At 32.4% G+C, this 22,140-nt stretch overlaps 2 protein-coding genes across 4 annotated transcripts; both read left to right on the top strand.

The window, feature by feature from the left end:
- Positions 1 to 2,194: 2,194 nt before the first annotated feature.
- Positions 2,195 to 3,788, top strand: LOC141602328 (aspartic proteinase CDR1-like). Its single transcript, XM_074422628.1, has one exon. The coding sequence runs from the start codon at positions 2,256 to 2,258 to the stop codon at positions 3,561 to 3,563; it is 1,308 nt and encodes a 435-aa protein (XP_074278729.1). The 5' UTR covers positions 2,195 to 2,255; the 3' UTR covers positions 3,564 to 3,788.
- An 11,735-nt stretch (positions 3,789 to 15,523) lies between these two features.
- LOC141598644 (serine/arginine-rich splicing factor RSZ22A-like) lies at positions 15,524 to 21,961 on the top strand. 3 transcript variants are annotated; one of them, XR_012523605.1, is made up of 7 exons: positions 15,524 to 15,678; positions 15,786 to 15,885; positions 16,787 to 16,875; positions 17,610 to 17,850; positions 18,363 to 18,512; positions 19,399 to 19,623; positions 19,774 to 21,961. XR_012523605.1 is itself a non-coding variant. In XM_074418351.1 (6 exons), exons 2-6 carry the CDS (start codon positions 15,797 to 15,799, stop codon positions 19,403 to 19,405), a joined length of 576 nt encoding a protein of 191 aa, XP_074274452.1. In that variant the 5' UTR covers positions 15,529 to 15,678; positions 15,786 to 15,796; the 3' UTR covers positions 19,406 to 19,753. The 3 variants fall into 3 exon arrangements, 1 of the variants encoding a protein (XP_074274452.1); XR_012523606.1 differs by having other exon boundaries at positions 15,529 to 15,678; positions 19,763 to 21,961; XM_074418351.1 differs by lacking the exon at positions 19,774 to 21,961 and having other exon boundaries at positions 15,529 to 15,678; positions 19,399 to 19,753.
- Positions 21,962 to 22,140: the final 179 nt, after the last annotated feature.

The raw sequence follows: 22,140 nt of genomic DNA, 5'->3' as shown, positions 1-22,140 counted from the left end.
TAGTCAAGCGGTAGACTCCAACTTGTAAGGCGGACAAAAATTAGGCACATCCTAGTATCCTACACATATGTTGTACGAGAAAAATCTAACACAAGTGTCATCTCATACAGGTGGTACCGTCTTAAGTTATGACAAATAAAATATAATCATTTTACGGTAAAATGAGAATATTTTCTGATAAAATATTATCACCAATTTTATTAAAAAGTTATAATTTTAGTATAATTTTTTATCATTATTAAATAATTACTTTTTTATGTTATTATAAAATGGTGATATTATCCTCTCCTTAAGTTATTAAAACCGTCTGAAATAAGTTTGTAATTATCTACAAAGAATGACTAGTAGTTAGTTAAAATAGACACTTTTACAACTTTTTTGCATATTTTAATATATATAAAACCTTCTTATTCAAGATTTTGTACATATTAATAAGAGACAATTTTATGAGTTGTGATTGCTGGAAATATACATATAAGTACAAGATTACCTTCGACTAGTCTCTCATTAATAATCCCTCAGTCCGATTATTTATTTGCCTATTTCATTTTAAGTTATTCAGTCGGTTGTTTACCTTTTTATTTTTAATATGTGTTTGATGACTAATTGGATCCCGCACAGTTAATTTAGTTCACTTATCATATAATTTTAGTTATAATTTTTAGTTATAAAGTTATAATTTTAGTTCACTAAATATTATCACTAATTTAGTGTTAAAAAGTTATAATTTTAGTTATAATTTTTTATCATTATTAAATAATCACATTTTTATTTTATTATAAAATGGTGATATTATCATCTCCTTAAATTAAGACGGGACAGATACATACCAAATCGCCACACTTGTTGCCTAGGAAATGACACCATGTAGTAGTATTTGACCCGACTTAAGCAAGACTTACTGAGCTTACATAGTCTCGTCTTGTGCAATTTCTTCAATTAATTTTTGTGCAAATTAATATGTCAAGAGAAAGTTCAATTATTCTAAAATTAAAGAGATTTATATTCTTAAAATAATTCATGGTAGTTATCCAAAATACATTAGAGATATCCTTATAAATTAAAACTAGCACAAAATCTCATTGAAGACGGCGATTATTTCCTCTCACAAAATACACATAAGAGGTGAGTGGGGAAGCACATGGGGAATGCCCCACCTTGTCCCCTCTTTTTTTTTTTTGTGAAAGGTTTTCAGCTTGTGACAGAATTAACACGTCACAAGAAAAATGCTTTGTAAAACTAGAAAGACCTTAATTAGTCAAGGACTCAAGGGGTAGACTTCAACTTGTAAGGCGGACAAAAATTAGGCACATTCCTAGTATCCTACACATATGTTGTGTGAGAAAAATCTAACACAAGTGTCATCTCATATGGGTGGTATCCGTCTTAAGTTTTGACAAATAAAATATAATCATTTTACGATAAAATGAGAACATTTTCTAGTAAAATATTATCACCAATTTAGTGTTAAAAAGTAATAATTTTTTATCATTATTAAATAATCATATTTTTATTTTATTATAAAATGGTGATATTATCGTCTCCTTAAATTAAAACCATCTGAAATAAGTTTGTAATTAACTACAAAGAATGAGTAGTAGTTAGTTAAAAATAGTCAGTTTTACAAATTTTTTGCATATTTTAATACTCTGTATATAAAACCATCTTATTCAAAATTTTGTACCTATTAATAAGACAGTTTTATGAGTCATGTTAGCTGGAAATTATACACATAAGTACAAGATTACCTTCGACTAGTCTCTGATTAATACTCCCTCAGTCCGATTATTTATTTGCCTATTTCATTTTAAGTTATTCAGTCGGTTGTTTACCTTTTTATTTTTGGAATGTTTTTGATGACTAATTTGATCCCGCACAATTAATTTAGTTCACTTATTATATAATAATTGCCCCCTCCTGTTTTCTTGATCTTTATATTAAAACCAAAGACAAATAAATGACTTGGAATTTGGAAAGGCTTGAAACAATTTAACTTGTTGAACGGTCTACTACGTACAGTGTTAACCGTAATGGAAGGACAATTTAACTTGTTGAACGGTCTACTACGTAAGACGTACAGTGTTAATTGTATTATTTACTTGTTTATTTTGTCATTTTATTTGATTTTTTTCCATCACAATAATTAGATGGTTTGCACTATATAAACCATCATAGTATCTCTTAATTACACCACAATTATAAATTTATAATCACAAATTTCTCTATTTTTAATTAGTTTTTAATAATTAATCATCATGCATGCTATGGTTAACTATATTTTGTTCATGGCATTGGTAATGCTTCCACTCTTTCAATTGTTTCCTAGCCCTAATATGGGTTATGCTAGAAAATTGACGACCAAAAATGAAATTTTTTCGGTCGATCTCATTCGTCGTAATTCCTCTAAAATCACCTTACGAGCAGGCGACCAAGGGAGGTTCTCCCTTGGCTCGATCTCTCACCACCACCAGATAACGCTATCTTCTAAATTCTACGACAAAACTACTGTCCAAACTGTTGTAATCCCCGATGGAGGGGCATTCGACATGAAAATATCAATAGGTACTCCCCCAGTAGAGTTCACAGCAATTGCTGACACAGGGAGCGACCTGATCTGGGTCCAGTGCTCCCCGTGTCAACGTTGCATAGGGCAACAACCCCATTTATTCGACCCAACACAATCCTCGACGGATAATATAATTGCATGCACCTCTCAATTTTGTGATGCAAACCAATTGGGCTTGCTTCAAGCGGGTTGTTCACAAAATGACAATTCATGTATGTATACATATGGTTATGTAGGTGGGACTCAGACTAGGGGCGTGTTGAGCAGGGATACCGTTACTTTCCCTCCAACGTCTATATCCGACGTAGTGTTCGGGTGTGGGTATAACCAGGAAGGTACTTTGGGTAATGGGGATGGACTAGTCGGGTTAGGAGGCGGGCCTTTGTCATTAGTGTCACAACTCGGCCCAAATATCAACTACAAATTTTCTTACTGTTTAACCCCTGAATCTTCAGGGGTTACCAGTAAGTTAAATTTTGGGATTGATGTGACGGGTCCAGGAGTTATATCAACTCCTTTTGACAATCAAAATACACCAGCTAAACATTACTATGTATCCCTAGATAGTATTAGTATCGGGGACACTTCTGTCCCCGTTACTAATACTATAAGTGTAGACTCTGGTACAACATTGACATATTTACCATCGGATGTCTATGAAGGAATTAAGAATGCCGTTGAGGCAAGTATTGGGCTCACCCCGGTAAATGGCCCAAACCCGATTTACCCAAACCAGAAGTTCGATCCTTGCTATGAGACTGACTCATTGGACGGGTTAAATTTCCCGGGTATGGTGTTCCATTTTAGTGGAGGGGATGTTATGCTTAAGGCCGAAAATAGTTTCATTACTGGGGATGGGTTGGCTTGTTTTACAATGGTGCCTACAGATAGTCCTACTTTCATATTTGGGAATATTGCTCAAACAAACTTTCATATTGGGTATGATTTGCAAGCACAACAAGTCTCTTTTGCTCCAGCTGATTGCACCCAGTTTTGATACATTACAAGTTTCATTACTCCTATTGTGTACGGAATACGCGTACTTTTTATAATGTAATATGCGAAAGTCTTTAAGATATTGTTGCAATTATATTATCATCACATGTATTACAATGCGTGTATAATTATCGTTCTGTTTAAGGATATCCATTATTATGTATTACCTGTAATTCTGTAAAAAGACCTAAAAATTTCATACTAATATATTTGTGTTGTTAATTAATTAGTAGATTTGATATATAAAAAGTGCTTGTTATTAATTAGCCAATGCATTTTTCTTCGTTATTTTGTCCCCGGCTAATAATATTTTTCTTTTAGCAAGTTCGAAAAGAGTGACGTTACTCTTGATGATTGAAGATCGAAGACGGAAGAATTTGAATGAATTCGAATGGTTCTTCTTTTTTATATTTGGCAAAACCATGAAAATTTCGATAAATTACCATGGGTTTGATGGGGGATGTTAAGAGATTACGGTATAGTGTGATATATTGTAATCAGAATAATATCGATATTATGCAATAAGTTAATTATGTTCACCATTGTTAAAATAAATCATTATTATTATGTTCAGATCTTAGAAGTACTATAAAATGCAAATCATATTGTAATGGTTAGAGACACGAACAAACTATCAATAATACGATAATCGCTTTATGAAATCCTTCCCTCTCCGATTCTAATAACGTGCTACCCGAGAGGCCGAGAGTAAGAGGATTATAATGCTAGCTCGTTTAGTTGCCCCTTGTAAATCATGTGAGTTGAAAAATCTCATGAATTACAAAATAAAGACTTGTTTGGTTGCCCATTTTTTGGCAAAGTGTTAGAATTCAATATTCTAAGGAGTTTCTAAATCCTCCATAATGGAGGAGTTAGATTACCTAGGCCCCCTAGGTAATTGCTAACTCCCGTGGAGTTGAATTCCTATATAAATAACCAAACGGATTTGTTAAAATTCTAGGAATTTCATGCGTGAACTTAGTTCCCATAAATTCTACTCCCTCCACTTTTTTATATATGACGTTTTGCATTTACGGGGTAAACCTTTGACTTTAATATTTACAAAAATATATTTGTTCAAAAAATGTAAAAATGGTACCATTAAATTCCTTACGAAAAACTCTTTCATATGAGTATACATATCATAATATTTAGTCTTATATTTTAAGAGATATTGAAGAGAGAAGGGAGTGTCTCGAAATGTGATAAAGTCATATATATAAAAATAGAGGGAGTATTTTCCTATGGTGTTGTATTCCACTAGGCAACCAAACGATGCCTAAATAAATCAAATATAACAAGCTAAACTGCTTGTAAATAGTAGATGAGTCAATGTGAGTAAATAAATCGCTCACAATAAAACGGTAAATTATAACATGCACTCAGGAGTATGGTGCATGGTACTCTCTCCTTATAAATTTTTCTTATAATAAATAAATATTAAATTTAATAAATTATAAAATTATAAAAAATACTCCCTCCTATTTCCTTATATCTTCCCCTTTCTTTTGGGCACAAAAATTAAGAAAGGGGAAGAAAGAAGGAATAAAGTATTGTAAGTTGTGAAATTTATAGGTGAGAGAAAATAATAAAGAATGATGAATAAAGAATAGATAAAGTAATGAGAGTTGTTGATTTTTTAGGAGAGAGAAATTAATAAAAAATGAATGAAACTTACCAAAAAAGGAAAGAGGAAAGATAATCAAACTTGTGTGAAAAAGGAAAGAGGGTAGATAATAGGAAATTGGAGGGAGTATATCATTATTCATAATTTCTATTTCTCTACAAATAGAGATTATATTTGATATATTTTGTTATTTATTTTAATTTTTCTCATATATTCACATCATGTAATTGACATATTCATATCATATCACATAATTATTCTTATTCCTTTAAATTATTTTGTATTGTGCTGTTTAGATATGGAATAAAACGTTCAAGATCGTCATTGTTCAATATATTTGAACAAATAAAGTCATATTCACTAAACTGAAAGTGAATATAATAGAGGCATAAGATAAATATAATAGTGTTATATTGTGAATATCGCACTATAAAGCACATATTCATTATACAACATTGTCATATTCACTTTAATTTTAGTGAATATGATAGTGCCATATCGTGAATGCAACACGCCAACATTACAAAACACTTAAACTGAATATGGTAGTGGTAACTATTTCTTAAAAGTGGAAGTTAATTTTTTGTTTTTCAAAAAATAAAATAAAAAATAAAAAATAAGGAAGTTGAGGAGGAGTGGGGAGTAGGGAGAGTTGGAGGGAGTATAGAGTATCCTACACATGGGTGTAGGATATAAGAATTGCAATAAAACCGACATGAGTACAACAAATACGAGGACGGTTGAAAGTTATCCCTTTTGTGACGGTTAAAAGTTATCCCTTTTGTTTTTATTATTTGATTAAAATATAGCTCACGAAGAAAACAACCAATTGAGACAATGGTAGTACTAATTAACAAATAACTACCTATGATATTAAACGATCATCGTGCTTAAATTAATTAGCTAATGCTTACTCTGTCATTTTTTCTATAAATAACCGCCCATAATTTACAAGCAATTTAACAGGACACATTTTAGCTAATGCAACTCTGCCAATATTTTTTTTTTTTAAAAAAGAATCTGCCAATTTATAAAAATAACATTATATAATGTATGTACATGACATGTTCATTAATATAACAGCTAAAACATTCAACACATTGTGCTAATTTTATTCTAATTTTAATTTCGCATCTTGTAAATAAAATATTTACGTGATACAATATAAAGCGATTAATTTAGCAAAAATATCAAATAATATTAACGTAGATCGATATAAAAGATGGGATATCATCTACTAACTATATTGATAATCACGACCATATTTATCGTAGAGGCGATGTCGAAACATGCATATGGTTATCAACAACATTTTTATCTAAAGAATGAAATCAAGCGAATGCCACCGGTTATATATCGATGCCAATCTCGAGAAGACGATACAGGGGTCGACCAATTGTACCCGGATCAAACACTTGATTACCCATTCGACGATCCATATTTCCTTATAGAAGTATTGTATTTTTGTCATTTTTATTTCGAGAGACATGACAAAGTTTTTAACGTATATACAACTAAAATGCAAGAAAAATGTGCTTTAGGCACATTATTTCCTGGGAAATACGATTCTAATTGTTATCGTAGTCATATAGAGTGGGTTATTAGAGAAGACGGATTTTATAAGCAATGTGTCATTTTTGGTCCTTTGGCCGATCATTGTGAACATATTACTACACCGCCTCCGACTTTGAAGAAAATGTACGATTGGTGATAATTATTGAAATTATAGAGTTTATCGATAATAATTTTGATATTTTTTTTATATTTTCAAAAATCTTTTATGTTTCATCACGCATAAATAATTCTTGCATAAACAATGAGCAACAGAAAACAAATTAAATCATTCAAGGAGTTGGTGGTCGTCACCTAATCGAAACTCAACAATAATTATTATTATTATTCTTAAAATTTATAACCTTTTTTTATATTAAGTTGTTTACAAGCATAGCAGATTTTCTGTCACATTTTGTGTTCCGACACATTAGCACTTTGAGATATAATATTACCATTTTTTTTCTATTTCAAGTGTGATTTGTCAAGATTAAGGGGACGAGAGTACCGGAGATAAAAGTGGGACATGTGATCTCTACTCGTTTATGAGTATGTTAGTGTTATACGGAGTATCAATTTAAAGTAAAAGTCGTGAATTTCCAGAGCTTCGACTACAATCCAACCAATTCAAATTCGCAGTGGCATGAGTCATGACTATGAGTCATGACTCATGAGTTTTCAAATCTAGATTCCAATATGTCCGCATAAAGCTACATATCGATCCTTAAAATGAACTATTGGAGTTGCTCTAAAGCTCAGTATTAGTAAACTAGGCCAAACATTTTTCTCCTTAAAAGCTCAATTTTAATAAATTAAGCCAATCATACTCAAAACAAGTTTAGTAGAAGTACGTGAATTTGATTTGTGGTCATGTATCTCAAACAAAAATTTCTTTGGAATTTCTACATGATACCCTCATGTTTTTTTCTATTTTTACATGGCCCTTTGGTTTTTAAAAACATAACCATATCCCTAATTTTTAATAATTGTCCACAAAATACCCAAAAGTAATAAAGTCTGAGTTTTCTAACAGTTAAATTTAACAAAGAAAATATACATAAGAGTGAGTAAACGGAATTTGTGATAAAAGTTTAACAAATAAACGACAAAAAATCAATCAAAATGCATAAACTAAACATTTAAAAATGGCAGATTGAAGTTTTCTGGGTATTTTATGAAATTTTCATTAAATTTAGGGGTACCAACAATGATGTTTTCAAAATATGAGGAGTAACACGTAGAAATCGAAACAACATGAGGGTATCACGTTGAAAATCCTAAATTCTTTTCGTAACTAATATACTCCCTTTGTCTCAATCATTTTTCTACTTTTAATTAAAATAATCCTCATAAAAAAAGTAAATAAATGAATTGAAGGAATTGAGTAGTACTTCGTATATTATAAGACTAAATTATCATGTCATAATCATAAAGACAATGAAAGAAGAAGGACGTACTACATTGAATAGGTAAGATCAAAAAACACCTTTTACATACATTCTAACACAGCATATAAGCTTTCCATACCACAAACATATATACTCCATTACTCCTTAGTATGAAGCTAACATGACAAATAAGTACTCTAACATACGTACAAACAACCATGAAAAACATAAGTACAAACAATAATTCAATAATTACTCCTTCTAGATATGTCGTTTTCGGTGATTGCTAAATTTACTCTTTTTAGAAGTCGTTTTATATTTCATATGCACTCTATTGTTTTTTATATATAACTAGTTTTGTGATAACTTTGTTTTGATACGAAAATTTAATGAAGGGAAAGGAAAATGGAGACCAATTTTTTTTTCAACTATAAATAAAAGATTTTAAAATAAAATGTAAAATGGTTGACACATGTTGGGAAACAATATATGTTGTGGTAAGATTTAAAATAGGGAAGAATTTAGTTCGAGAAGTGTGGGTAAGTTAATAGAGAATATAATTTTCTTAAAACTTATCCATGCATATGTCTGTTCAAAGTGGGTTGCGAAGTCGAAATGTACTTTTTGTTAGTAAGTCGACATGTATTTATTGTTATGACACTATAAACAAAGAAGGAACACATAGTTTATTTACATGGAAATTCTTATGTTAATGACAATGTATGCAAACTTAAATTCATTTTGGTGGACTATCTTGTGAATTTGAGTTGTATTACAGTTATAATCTACGTAACATTCTAAACATGATGTTGTAACTTGTTGTCTCAAGTCATATGCATAAGCATTTTTCATTGTATTTAATTACTTTGTAGGATAACAACCGAATATTCTACATCACGTTTTAAACCAAAAAATTGTTGTCACTAATCACATAGTACTGCAAATCTGTCGGAATCTTGAAATTGGACAAATTTGTCTTTACAATTAAATCAACCTACTTAATGAATGCACAACATCTTCCATATTGACTTCTTCAATTACATAATCTATACGTATTATCTGCATGTCAACAAAAAAAATACATGTAAGCAAGTTAATCACCTTATAAGCAGATTATAAATACTAATCACGTGATTTAGAGATTAGAAAAGAAGGAACCAGAGTTGGTTATGTGACTTCATAACTATGAAGTTGATCTTTTTTATTTTACGCATAACTTAAATATTAATTTTTTAAATTTGTAGCTTTATATTATGAAAACTATGAACAATCAGGAGAAATCAACATGTAAACAAACTAAAAAGTTTAAACTTAAGTAGCAATGTAGCGCCTTTGAGACCCAAAATTTATATGAGATTGAACCATTGATTTTCAAAGCGGATAGAATGTTTACCTTCCATGTACATTTCACATGACCCATGGAGAATTAAGAATGAGTGGTATAAAAATGTGTTTGACTTTAGAGAGTTACAATGTTGATTTTGTATTTGCTTGGTTCGCTTATTTCTCTATGAGAAGTTATATATACAAACTCAGTGAGCAACTGAAAAGTCACCACTAATACACTTAATTATGTAAATTCATTGTATCACAAACTAATAAACTTACTTATGATAATTCGTTGTGTCAAAATTTATACATACCAACTCATAGTCTCTTACTATTCCTAATAAAACGCAAAGAAAAATAACATAAAATGTGGCACTTAAAACTCTTTAACATGACACACGTCAAATAATAAACTATTCATCTTGTCTTTTATTATATTGTATAGATACTGATAGTTTAGTAATTTATCATACTAAATTTCGAAAAAATAATTATTTTGGAATAAATTTTAAAGGATAATTAAACAATAAAAGTGGATTGGAGAAGATCTCATTTAAATTCACCATAAACACAAAATTATAAATATAATTATATTATACGGAGTATTAGTTTTACTTACTAAATATTTTGCTAAACAATGCAATTTTTTTTTTTTTTTTTTTACAAAACCTTATACTTTACGTGAAATAATTTTATGAACTAAATACATGGTATTACTACTCTTTTAAAATTCTATTATTAGTATTTAATTTCACTTAAGTATTTGCAGAATTTGTAAATTACTTAATTAAATAAATATTTTCTTTTTCATATATTTTATATTTTTCTAGGAAAATATTTTATATGATCATTAATACTCATTTGTCGATTAATTAGTTATGTAAAACATCTTTTATATACAATAAAGTTATAGTATATTAGTTTTTTATATGAACAACAACAGTGAATTAGTGCCTTTTAAAGAAAAAGTAGTGAATTAGTGACAATACAATTTTGTTTTTGTTTTTTACTTTTTTTATTTTTCTTCCTTCTTAATTAATTTCTTATGTATTTAGTTTTTTTTTTTTTTCGAATACATATAATACTACTCCATATGAAATATCTTGAAATTATTAACTTATCGTTAATCCTTATTTTTTTATTGTAGTTTTTTTTAGTTAATTAAGTTTAAAGCTAATGGAATATGAATGAATTTTTAAAGGAAATAAGTGAATTAAATTAATGCAATATAATAATAAATTGGTAATCCATGTTATATATATTAGTTTGCCAAGTCACATTGTTATTGTGTACGTGGCTTTTTTTAATCCCATGTGGCATTGTCTACGTGGCATTTTTAGGCTAGTCTTTTAATAATATTTTATAGATGAAATACGAAGGGAGTAACAAAATAAAATAAACAATACTCTGTATTATGATCCCTCCGTTCTGGTCAATTGTTATTATTTGGTTTGGCACAAAAATAAAAGAAATAGGATGTGGCTCAATTATGAGATGGTAAGTGGACCAAATTAAATATAAATGATCAAATTGCTCATCAAAAACAATTTTAAAATAAAAAAGGACAATAAAAATGACCGGAACGAAAAGTATATCTTAAATGTTAATGTTACTCTCCTTGTCCCCGGTCATTTTTATTTATCTTTGATTTGATTTTGCCCCAAAAGATCAAGAAAAGAAGAGGGGGACCAATTATTAGATGGCAAATGTACCAAATTGGAAGTGGGGAATCAAGAAAAGCATTCCTAAAGTAGAAAAGCAATCAAGACAAACCAAAATAGAATACGTAAACAATCTAACCGGAACGGAGGGAATAATAATTATAATCACTAATTTATTTAACTATCTTTCAAGACTAATGAATACATTCACTACGAATTTTATCTAGAAAATGGTACAAATTATACGGATCTCACTTGTTAAATAATACTTCCGTAATTAACAAAAACACCGTATCAAACATTAAACCAAATTTCACAATCAAAACACATTAAAATTAAATCGATTCAATAATCAATTAACAAATTTTATTATTAAAAATTAAACGAGAAGCTACCTTACCTTCTCATCCATGAGTTCAATCGTGATATCAATCAGACGATCCACGACACGGCTTATCCAGCCAACGAGCAGAAAAGAGAGGATGTCAGAAAGAATTTCCAGCAAAAGTTTCTTGCGGTTCTTGTCGAAATTAGCAATAAATTGTGACGCTAATCCTTTGAGCTTCGATAATCTAGCAGAATTGGTGGAATCAGATGTCGATTTTCCAAAAGAGTTGCGAGAAGAAGAAGCAATCATCAACAAACGACGCAGACGGTATGATGAATTGACGGAAACGGAAGACAAAAGACTTGATTGCCGAGAGGAACATGAGAGATACCGAGTTAGACATACCGTGTAATGTTCTTTTTATTAATATTTGAACGATACGCTGTATAACAAAGACATACCGTGTTAAAGTTTTCAAGTTGTGCATATATAATTTCACATGATTAATTGTTCAATTGATAAACTAAGTAAAAGGGTATTCAAGAGTTTTTTTATAATGAATATAAATAATTTAAATCTAAATGTATTACAAATACTCGAGATTTCCTTGTATTAAATTTGTTTGTTGGTTATTCGATAATAAATTTAAATTATAATTTATGTAATTTATTATATGATTAAAATTTAATATCACGTCATAATTATATGATTAACCTTTTCTTTAGTTATATTGGTAAAATATTAAATTAATTAAAGTGAAGAAAGAGTGTAATTAAAAGACTAATAAGCATGGGGTCCTACCAAAAAAAATTAAGTTAAGTTAAGTTCAGATACTATAAGTTTATATAACGAAAAAAAGAAAAGGAAATTGAGCTTGTTTGGTTACCCATTAAATAACACAGGAATTCAAATTCATGTGAATTGCAAAATGGGTAATTTGTTTGGTTACCCCAATTCACATGAAATACAATTACCTTGGAACTCTAATTCCTCCATAATGGAGGAAGTTGCTTACCTAGGTCCCCCTAGGTAAGTGAGAATGCCTACATAAATTGCATTTCCGTTATGCAACCAAACAACTTTTCCTAATTCACATGAATTCTAAAATCATGTTATCTATCATTTCCTAGGCAATGCAACTTCCTACCTGCAACCAAACGACCCCTGACTTAAACCAGCTACATATAAACAACATATCATATCACATAAAACTAAAGAAAAAACACTTCTAGTGGGAGTGATCATTGTCCAATCTCACTTCCGCAAACAAAAAAAAGATTGATTCTAACCAACATAAATATAACAAATCTATGAATGAAATGAGTGAATAGGTCTACAATATCTATCTATATTAATAAATGAAGCTTTTTTCGAGCGATTAGAGAGAGTCTAACCTTTTCGACCTACTTTACTTATTAAATTAAATACTTTTATTTTAAAGATAAAATATGAAACGAACTTCAATTTTTATCTAAAGATCGAATCCTCCAACAAAGCAACTACAAGCTCTCTGAGTATATAAACAACAATCGACCAACTTAATTTTAAACTTTCACGTTGTTTCTTTGTATTTTTAATTTGTGCCTGTATTTGTTTTAGACTTTTAGCTCTTTACATATTTCTTATTTGAGGGTCTAATATATTTTGCATGCGATATTAATGCTTTGTTCATTTATTTTGCTTTGCCAGTGGACAGTGGTTAGAAGAAGAAAAAAGATGGATTTAGGCCTTTGATACGATGTAAGTGCTTTCGATTCTTTTATACTCCGTATCCTACTTATACAAAATCTACTTCGTATCTACGAGTATTTATTTATGGGGCGCTCTAGATGATTGAATTGGTTTATATAGGGCATATTAATTTGTTGGTTGCTTGGTTATGGATAGATCCCAAGTAACTTAATTTGTTGCTTTATTGAAGGGTTAAAGTTAGTGCACACATGATAATAGTCATTGACAGATGAAATTTTAAGAATCTTTTATTATGAAAATAATTTCACTATATTCTATTTTGTTGTTATAACAGGCCAAATTTAAGACTCCAGGCCATAGTGAGCAATTTATATACCTTTTTATCGGTTACAACTCCAAACATGATTTTTTTATTAGGTTTCCCCTTTCCCTTATAATTTACGCAGCTTATATGATTTAATGGACCGTTTTGTGATCTTATTTGCTAACTTATGATTATGATTTATTTTCCTTTTGTGCAGTGCAATATAGTCAAATACTATAGAAGAACTGGCATACTCGAGAAGTTGTATAGGCTTATGACGCTTTTCGTATTTCTTAATTGAGTTAGTCTCTTGAGACCGTCCCGTACATGGTTAGTGTGAGACATATAGTACAAAGTAAGCAATGTGAAAGGTAGAAATAAACATGAATAATAGTAGGTATCGTAGGTGTAGTTTTATTTAAAAGAATTAATCGCGCTAGATTGAGGTCAAGAATAATTACATCTAATATTAATTTAAAATACAGAGTAATTATGAGTATAAATCATATACGGAGTACTTATCTTTGTGAGAGTTATTTAATCAAAGATAAATAAAATTGGGACGGAGGGAGTAATTGAGGAGTTTATAATCGAAACGACAACCTTGAAAGACCTAATTGTCGTGAGCATCTCATAAGGTAGAGTTTACCAAATATTAGAAATAGAGTTGGAGTAGATTTTTTTTTTGAAACCAAGTTTGGAGTAGAATTTTAAGAGTAGCTTTCTTCTCTGCCTAATTATTTAAGATTTTTTTGAGGAATTTTATTTAAGATTTTCGATAACCAATTACTTTTAAATGTTTGAAACGTAAATACAATGTTGTATTGGTTATCTTAAGTACGTAAATACAAGATGTCATATATCTTCATATGCTATCTACACAAATTGTAGAATAAGACGGTTTCACGTCGTGAGACACTCCATTTTTATAAAAAGTTTATTTATTTATTGATAATAAATAAATTATCCTTTTATGTAATGAGACCGCCTTACAGTGTGAGACAGTCTCAAACAAGAGTTACTGTCCTATCTACTATAATTAACCTCATTTCATTAATGAGTTTATACATGTGTATTAACTTAACTATAAAGTAGGTTTATGTCCACTACACACTTGCGAAAATACTAAGTAGAGCTCTATATCAACTGGGGTTTTGGAAATATCTCATGAGCCAAATCCTATAATAGGATATTTTTTCGGAGTCTACAACCATATTTTCGGTGTAAACTGAAAATTGACCCAAATTCAAGTCCGACCTGAGTTAAGATTTTGGGACCTGTCTTATTATTGAGAACAAAAATAGTTTATGATACAACTAAAATTAGATAAAATTTTATCATAAACCATCAAACTATATCTTTGTTGGAATCTTAATCAAACGCACTAACAAAACTTCTTAGTATAATAAACAAGTCTTTGCCTACTTATTTTTCCAACTTTTCCCATTGTTTCTTAGTACTATACGTTGTATCACAAGGGATTGTTCAATTCAACTCAGCTTCATCCAGTTTAGTTACGTAAATCAATAAGTCTCCCTTATAAGGGTATATCCGTCACAAATTTGTGACGAGTTAAATATCACCCATATGGGCAGATAAGACATAAATTGGGTATATCCGTCACAAATTTGTGACGGGTTAAATATCACCCATATGGACAGATAAGACATAAATTAAAGTGTACAGGGAGTCACAAATGATTTGTCTTATCTAAATATTAATTTTCTTGACCAATTCACAAACTTATGAAGAATATTGGTCGTCACAAATGAAATTTTGTGCAAGTTAAAAGCATGGTTCATATATGTCATCATTAGAATATTCTTAAACTATTGTACTTATATACTCAAAATCATATTACGAAAAAGCTCTATCAATCGGCCCGTGCATCGCACGGGCATTAAATCTAGTCTTTAAATAATATTTTAAACAATAATATTTCCGGACTTTTTAAGTTGCACCGGAACTTTTAAATAATATTTTAAATAATAATATTTTCGAACTTTTCAAGGTGCAACGAAAATTCCGGACCGAAAACTAGAATTTAAAAAACATTGGACGGGAACCGAACGCAATTTTTTAATTCCGATTCCAATAAATTTTGGTCCGGACCTGATTTTGTATAGGCGTCCACCCCATATATAGACATCCACCACTCTCGTGTTTTTAAATTTCCTAAATCGTAAACCCTAATTGTAATCTTGTATCGCTCTTCTCAAACCTTCGATCGATTCCGGTAAATCAAAACCCTAGAATTCATCCCCAATCATTTAATTTTCCCCTCTTTTTCATCAATTCCTAATTTATTGACGTTTAGTTTTTTCGTCGCAATTTGTTTTGCAGGTGATCAAACAATGGCGCGCGTTTACGTTGGAAATCTGGATCCTCGTGTCTCTGAGCGTGAGCTCGAGGATGAATTCCGTGTTTACGGTGTTCTACGAAGGTTTAATCTCTCGATTTACTTTATTAGTTCTACCCTTTTCGAGTTTTTTTTTTTTTTTTTTCACTTTTAAATTATGCAGAGTTGAATCAATTAATTTTGCTATTTAATCGGATCAACTCGATTTCAGTTATAATAAAGCTGGTAAATTTGTTGTGGTAAATTGAGTACGAGTAATTGGTGTATTGCAATTTTTTGTAAGGTTCTTTATTTTTTAACAGATTACTTTTTGTTGGTCCTTCCATTGTTGTAATTTGTGTGAAAATTTTAGTTTCTAGAGGTTTTGATGATCTAAGTTTGTCAAAATGATTCGCTAAAGTGGTTGTGTTTCTTTCTATTATGAAGTACAAGTCATTTGATGCAGTTCTTCTGCAATTTTCATTTTGGGTCATTCAAAAACAGTCTCTGGCTGTGTACGTCCAACGCCTGTCTCGCAATTTGATGGGGCCTTTGAGTCGCGTGGGTAATGTTGTAGAGTTTTTTTTTGTCGTCCTAATTTTGTCAATTTCATTTGCCATATTTCCTGATTTTTCTGCTCTGTAGTACATGATTGAAAGTTCATTGTTATCGATATTTCATCAGTGTCCTTCTATTCGGACCATTGAAAGTCCATTGTTATCGATATTTCATCAGTGTCCTACTATTCGGACTATAGAGTAGCAGAGAGGGTAAGGCTGTTTTAGCGTACTTTTGCTGATTGGCCATTCTCATTGCTTTTCTATCTACGAGTTTATGGATTGATCGTCTAAGTGGTATTATCTTGACAAGTTAACCCTCTATTTCGATGTTATTTGACATGGCGTGGTTCACTCTTGCTTCCTAGGTTTAATTCTTTCTGTTTTTGCTTTCTTGATCCCGTATCTTGTTCAATGATCTTATTTTTGTTCCAATGGTGTTAACGCAGTGTATGGGTTGCTCGGAGGCCTCCAGGCTATGCATTTATTGAGTTTGATGATAAAAGGGATGCATTGGATGCAATCCGTCAACTTGATGGTATTTTCTTTGTGGTCTTGTCTATATTTTCTTATTCTTTATGTGCTCCGAACATTCAGTGTGTATGGATAGCAGTCATAGTTACATGATTGGATGGATGGTGACAAGAGTGAATATATTCACTTTAAGTTGCAACGGAGAGCATGGTAGAGATGACAGATTGAAACATAGAGAGCGAGTAGAGATCTTGAGGGACAGAATGAGCGGACATGTGCAGAGATGTTAGATTGGTGTTTTTCTCCAATAGTCTCCCCCAATTGGGATGTTATGGAGGTTCAAAAAAAAATTGATTTTTAGAAATTGAAACCTGAATTCCTTTCGTGGCTTTTCATTGCCTCATTAATTTGGCTGTCAAACAATGATTACCCCATTTCCTAGCTGTTTTTTAGCGCAAAGTTTGTTGAATCTTCTGCACATTGTGAGTGGCCGTTGGGGCATGGTTCTTGCTAATAATTGGTTCATATGCCAGTTTATTATATTTTATTTCTACTCTTGTGAACATATTTAATTTGCTTTGTAGTTTGATCATTAGCGTTGTTATGTGTTGAAATTTTCTTGCTTTTTAACTGTTCTGGTGTTTGCCTCATTGGGTTATGATGTAGGATTGTCATCTGGTTAATGAACATCTCATGTCACGAAGATCACAGATTTTTAACTGTGTGAAAATCATTATTGTAGTTGACATTGTAGTCCCTGACTTTTGGATAGTACTCACAAGTGTGCTGACTAAACAGGACGGAATGGATGGCGTGTAGAACTGTCTCATAATTCAAAGGGTGGCGGAGGGCCAGGAGTTCGTGGTGGGCGTGGCCGTGGTGGTGGGGGTGGTGAGGACATGAAATGCTACGAGTGTGGTGAACCTGGCCATTTTGCTCGAGAATGTCGTTCGCGAGGTGGCTCGAGAGCTCTAGGCAGTGGACGTCGTCGCAGTCCTTCCCCAGTTCGTCATCGCAGAAGCCCAAGCTATGGACGCAGGTTTGTATCTGACTTCTAATTTCTTGATTTTTTCCAGAAACTGTCTTAAGTATTGACTTTTGTTTATTTAACGATGGGTTGACGTTTGTATACTTTTCATCTATTTAATTGGTGGTTGGTATAGTTCAAGGCTACTGAAAGAGCTTAATTGAGACTATAAGAGTTGGGAAACGCAGGGACTAATAAGTGTTGCTTTGATCGTAACCTCTTAATGGAGAAGTTTATGTGCCTATTTTGCACGGAATAGTGAAAACTATAATAGCAAAGGGATTATTTCCTATTCTTGATGATTGTGCTATTAAACGGCGACTACAAAAAAAATAACAATCTATGCATTATGAGCTTTCTATTTCAATTTAACTACTGTCATTAATGTGATTTGTGTGGGCAGCAGGTATATTATTATTGACTATCATCTATGGCTGGGATGGGAACTTGAACAAAACATTTGATCTACATGTGCAGAACCCTTAATGTTTTTTACACATTTTGATGACGTTACCATTTGGCAGGAGTTACAGCCCACGTGGTTTTAGTCCACGGGGAAGGAGATCACCTTTACCTCCAAGAAAGCGTAGCATTTCGCCTGCGTTTCGTCGTGGTCGAAGCTACAGTAGGTCACCACCACGCCGTGCTCGCCGTGCTTCACCTTATGCAAATGGGTATGTGAAATCTCTCAAGGCCTTTGCCACTTGCCTTGTAGCATGTGCATTCTTGTGGTATTGAAGTAGTGCTAGTTTTCTGTGTTTTGAAGTTGCAGGTCATTTTTTCTTCCTCTTGTAAATGTTTGTCAGCTCATAGATGAATATACTTGTGGTTTCTCTAAAATATCGACTTTTAATTATATGCTGTAATATGGTGGTTAGTAATGGACTTTCTCTAAATTATCGACTTTTAATTATATGCTGTCAAACATGCTGTACCATTTCAATTACAAGAGATTAATGGCAGCAAAGGAAAGTTTTCTGCCATTGATATAACATTATCAAATGCACCGAGTCTCAATTTTAAATTTCATATATGAACGGGAAACTGTATAAATGGTATCTTATTTAACCATCGTCCATGACTCTATGCAGTAGGTAGACTATACCACCAATACAACTGGTGGTATTGTTTTTGAGCTTTATAATAAAGTATTTGAGCTCCTTTACATAATATTGAACTCAAAATAATCTAAAAATTCTAAAGACCTCAAAAAACAATACATGTAAACTAAATTAGATTTGATATGGTTGTTGTGTTGTACAATGCTTCTATACAAGTATACAACTGTTGGTAGAATCCTTTTTTCCTCTTCTATGTGAGAGCAAAATCAGAAGTTACCTACAGAGCATGGGTGTCCAGGACTCTTAATATGTAGCTTGGTTGACCATGTATATTTTAGATTGCGAGCTAATTTGAGGACAAGTTTTATCTCCTGATGTTTCACAGAGTAGTCAAGTACTCATATTGAGTTGCATCTTTTTTAATGCTGACAGAAATCTACCATTTATGTCTGCAGTGTATTTTTTGTTTTTGATCCTGGATATTGCTACATTTTGACAGGATTTGATGCTCTGTCTGGCAGTGGATAAATTGGAAGCAACTGGTGCAGCGCTATTACCATTAGTATTAATAGTAGGAAGACTCTTAATAGTACCATGGATTTGATGGATTTGGGGTCTGTTAGATAACTTCCTTCGGTGTCTCTTATGTGCTGTTTTGATGATGAGAAGGACGATACTGGAGCTCCTTTCGCATCAACCTGGTCTCTGCAACTCCCTGGCTGTTGTAGGTTTCTGTTTTAATTGCCATATCGCTAGTCTTTTTTAATTATATATCGCATGCACTTCAAGCTCTTGTATTATGTTATTATGTGTGTGAACTTGATGTTTCTGGAAGACTAAACGTTCATTGTTTCTGTGTTGAGGTGTGATTTAGGATGCAACGGCATCGTTTCGCCTCTTACAGCTTTCTGCACTTCGTTTTTCAATCTGCATCGTCATCTGCTTGTCGTTGCTTCACTTCTTAGCGTCATGTCGTCATGAATCTTCATCTCCAGAACATCAGCTGCCTTTCGATATTTAGTTCCCTCCACACCACGACTATGCTCTTGATGCTCTACTAAGATAATACGAAACTTGGATTTTTGGAACAAGAAGATGAAACCCGATCTTGATACCCTGTTTGTGAGTTTATAGTTGGGATCGTAGAGGGGTCTGTTTCTAGGCAGCAAGCAGGCAAGCTCCCAACTTGGTAAACACCAATGAGTTACGACATTCTTCTTGTGAGCATTGACCTGCGCCTCAACATGTTTCTAGCCTCTGGTATAAAGTACTGCCCCAGCTGCTTAATCTGAGCAAAATCACATTTCGCTTGTGCCATCTTCATGGACTCTGTTAGCAAACTTCAGCAGGTAAGGTAACTTTCGATCACACCTGCTTGCAAAGATCATCATTTGGGTTCTCTGACATGATAACTGGTTAAAATTTGACTTGAAGTAAATATATAATCTGTGTCAATGAATAAACTTCCTGTCTTCCATTTTAGGGTCTATGTGATAAAACCTTTCACTTGGAATCCTTTTTCTTTGCATGTTATCTGTGGTCACTAACTCACTATCGGTTGTGATCTACAGCTTTCATGAACATGCATATTCATTAACATCTTACGATATTTCTTGATTTCTGTGCAAAACAAAATAGGAAGTTTATTCATGGACAGAGGAAGTATGTATGTTAAATTTAAGTGGAGATTCACTTGTAGTTTAAATTTGATGCAACAAGTTAGATCGTTCGTATTGAAGTATGGTAGATACGTTATTAAACAACAAGATTATTAGTAAACAAAGGCTAATTCAGATGAATCGTGTCATTCCTTGCCCATCATTTAGTAGTGTCCCCCATTTTTTTGTTACTTTTCCCCTCGCCTTCAGCCGCAGTTAAGTGACATTAACCATTGCTGCCTACCAAAGTGACCATCATACTACCGTAGTCCTTAACCACCCTACGAGTCACATGCCCTTCGTCCATTTTGAAACTACCCTTCGCCAGTTTTCCTTCGCATTCAGCATCTGGTTCTCCACTTCATATCCCATCCTCTGCCACTTTGAGAACATTCATTTGACCCCTGTAAAAGACATACCACCCCCTTGAACATCCTCCCATGGCTAAGATTTTCATCAGTTGTCAGTCTTTTGTCAGGGACTAGACGTATTTGTAGAACATTCGGCTGCGACTGTGGCTGCAGACATTATCCAAACATCCATTCCTCGTTGATTTATTGACTTGGATGCTTATTGTAGAGTGTTTAATGTGGAAATTTTGGGCGAAGAAGGAATTATTGTGGGGTCTTTAAGAGAATGGATGTGTGCTGTTATGGGACTAGAGTTGAGAGGCGGAAAAGGGAGGGAGAGACAAATAGGATCTTTGAGGACATAATCGATGGTGGGGGTCGCTGGAGGGAGAAATTGGGGTAGATGTTGGGCTGGTGGGACACGGGAAGGGTTCGGAATGAAAACGGGTAACATGGACATTAAATGGACGAGTATTTCTCCCTTTGTACTCTCCCTAATAGGTTTGTCTTCGTGGATCAACTATTGAGGTTAATAAATTAAATGGTTTATTCAGAGATTTCACATAAAATTCGAGTATTTCCAAATTTGTTTGTGTTTCGTAATGGTGTTGTAATGTTCAGTCTCTCGACATGCCTTTTTTGTGCCATCTTTTCTATGGCATTGAGAGCTCGTCTATAGTCTGTTGATCAATATATCGATGAAAATTTGAAAACTTTGGATGGTATAAGCACCTTTTTTTAGAAAAAATTTATCAATCATTCTCTTCCTGTCCATTTTTATATATTGGATCTTTGATGTCTTGATGTGAGCCCTTCATAACGAGTCACATTGTGCTTGTGAATGGCTCCGGATGCTGGAGGATTTTAGTATGGAGCACATGTAACCTGTCTTTTTTTAATTTGTGAATGTAGCTTTTATGTTGGTCGAGTCGTTCATTTTCAAATTTTGCCGTCTTTGTAAGTTACTCTGAGCTTGTAGCGGGAATTACGATGTAATTTTTTTACCAGGATATATTTTGTTCAAAGTAATGGAGCGAGATTTCTCTTTGCTTTACTTTTCTGTTTTTACCCTCTAGTGCAGATCATCAAACCCTTTTGCTTTACCGGCTGCCGCCACTTTACCCATTGGCAATTTACACAAGTCTTGTAAGACGATCAGTAGGCTGAACCTGGTGGATTTTACGAGTTCACCTACGCAATTTTTTTGAAGTTTTAAGCTACAACTCAAATTAA

This window comes from Silene latifolia, chromosome 9 (genome assembly GCF_048544455.1).
Source record: "Silene latifolia isolate original U9 population chromosome 9, ASM4854445v1, whole genome shotgun sequence".
Lineage (NCBI taxonomy): Eukaryota > Viridiplantae > Streptophyta > Magnoliopsida > Caryophyllales > Caryophyllaceae > Silene > Silene latifolia.
The sequence above is the reverse complement of the archived record's forward strand: the minus strand, read 5'-3'. Positions and strand labels throughout refer to the sequence as shown.

What these genes read in the sequence shown, in the direction of transcription:
- LOC141602328 (XM_074422628.1), top strand. Translation starts at nt 2,256, where the DNA reads ATGCATGCTATGGTTAACTATATTTTGTTCATGGCATTGGTAATGCTT.
- LOC141598644 (XM_074418351.1), top strand. Translation starts at nt 15,797, where the DNA reads ATGGCGCGCGTTTACGTTGGAAATCTGGATCCTCGTGTCTCTGAGCGT. An exon ending in GTTTACGGTGTTCTACGAAG is followed by an intron (nt 15,886 to 16,786) that starts GTTTAATCTCTC and finishes GTGTTAACGCAG; the next exon opens with TGTATGGGTTGCTCGGAGGC. An exon ending in TGCAATCCGTCAACTTGATG is followed by an intron (nt 16,876 to 17,609) that starts GTATTTTCTTTG and finishes CTGACTAAACAG; the next exon opens with GACGGAATGGATGGCGTGTA.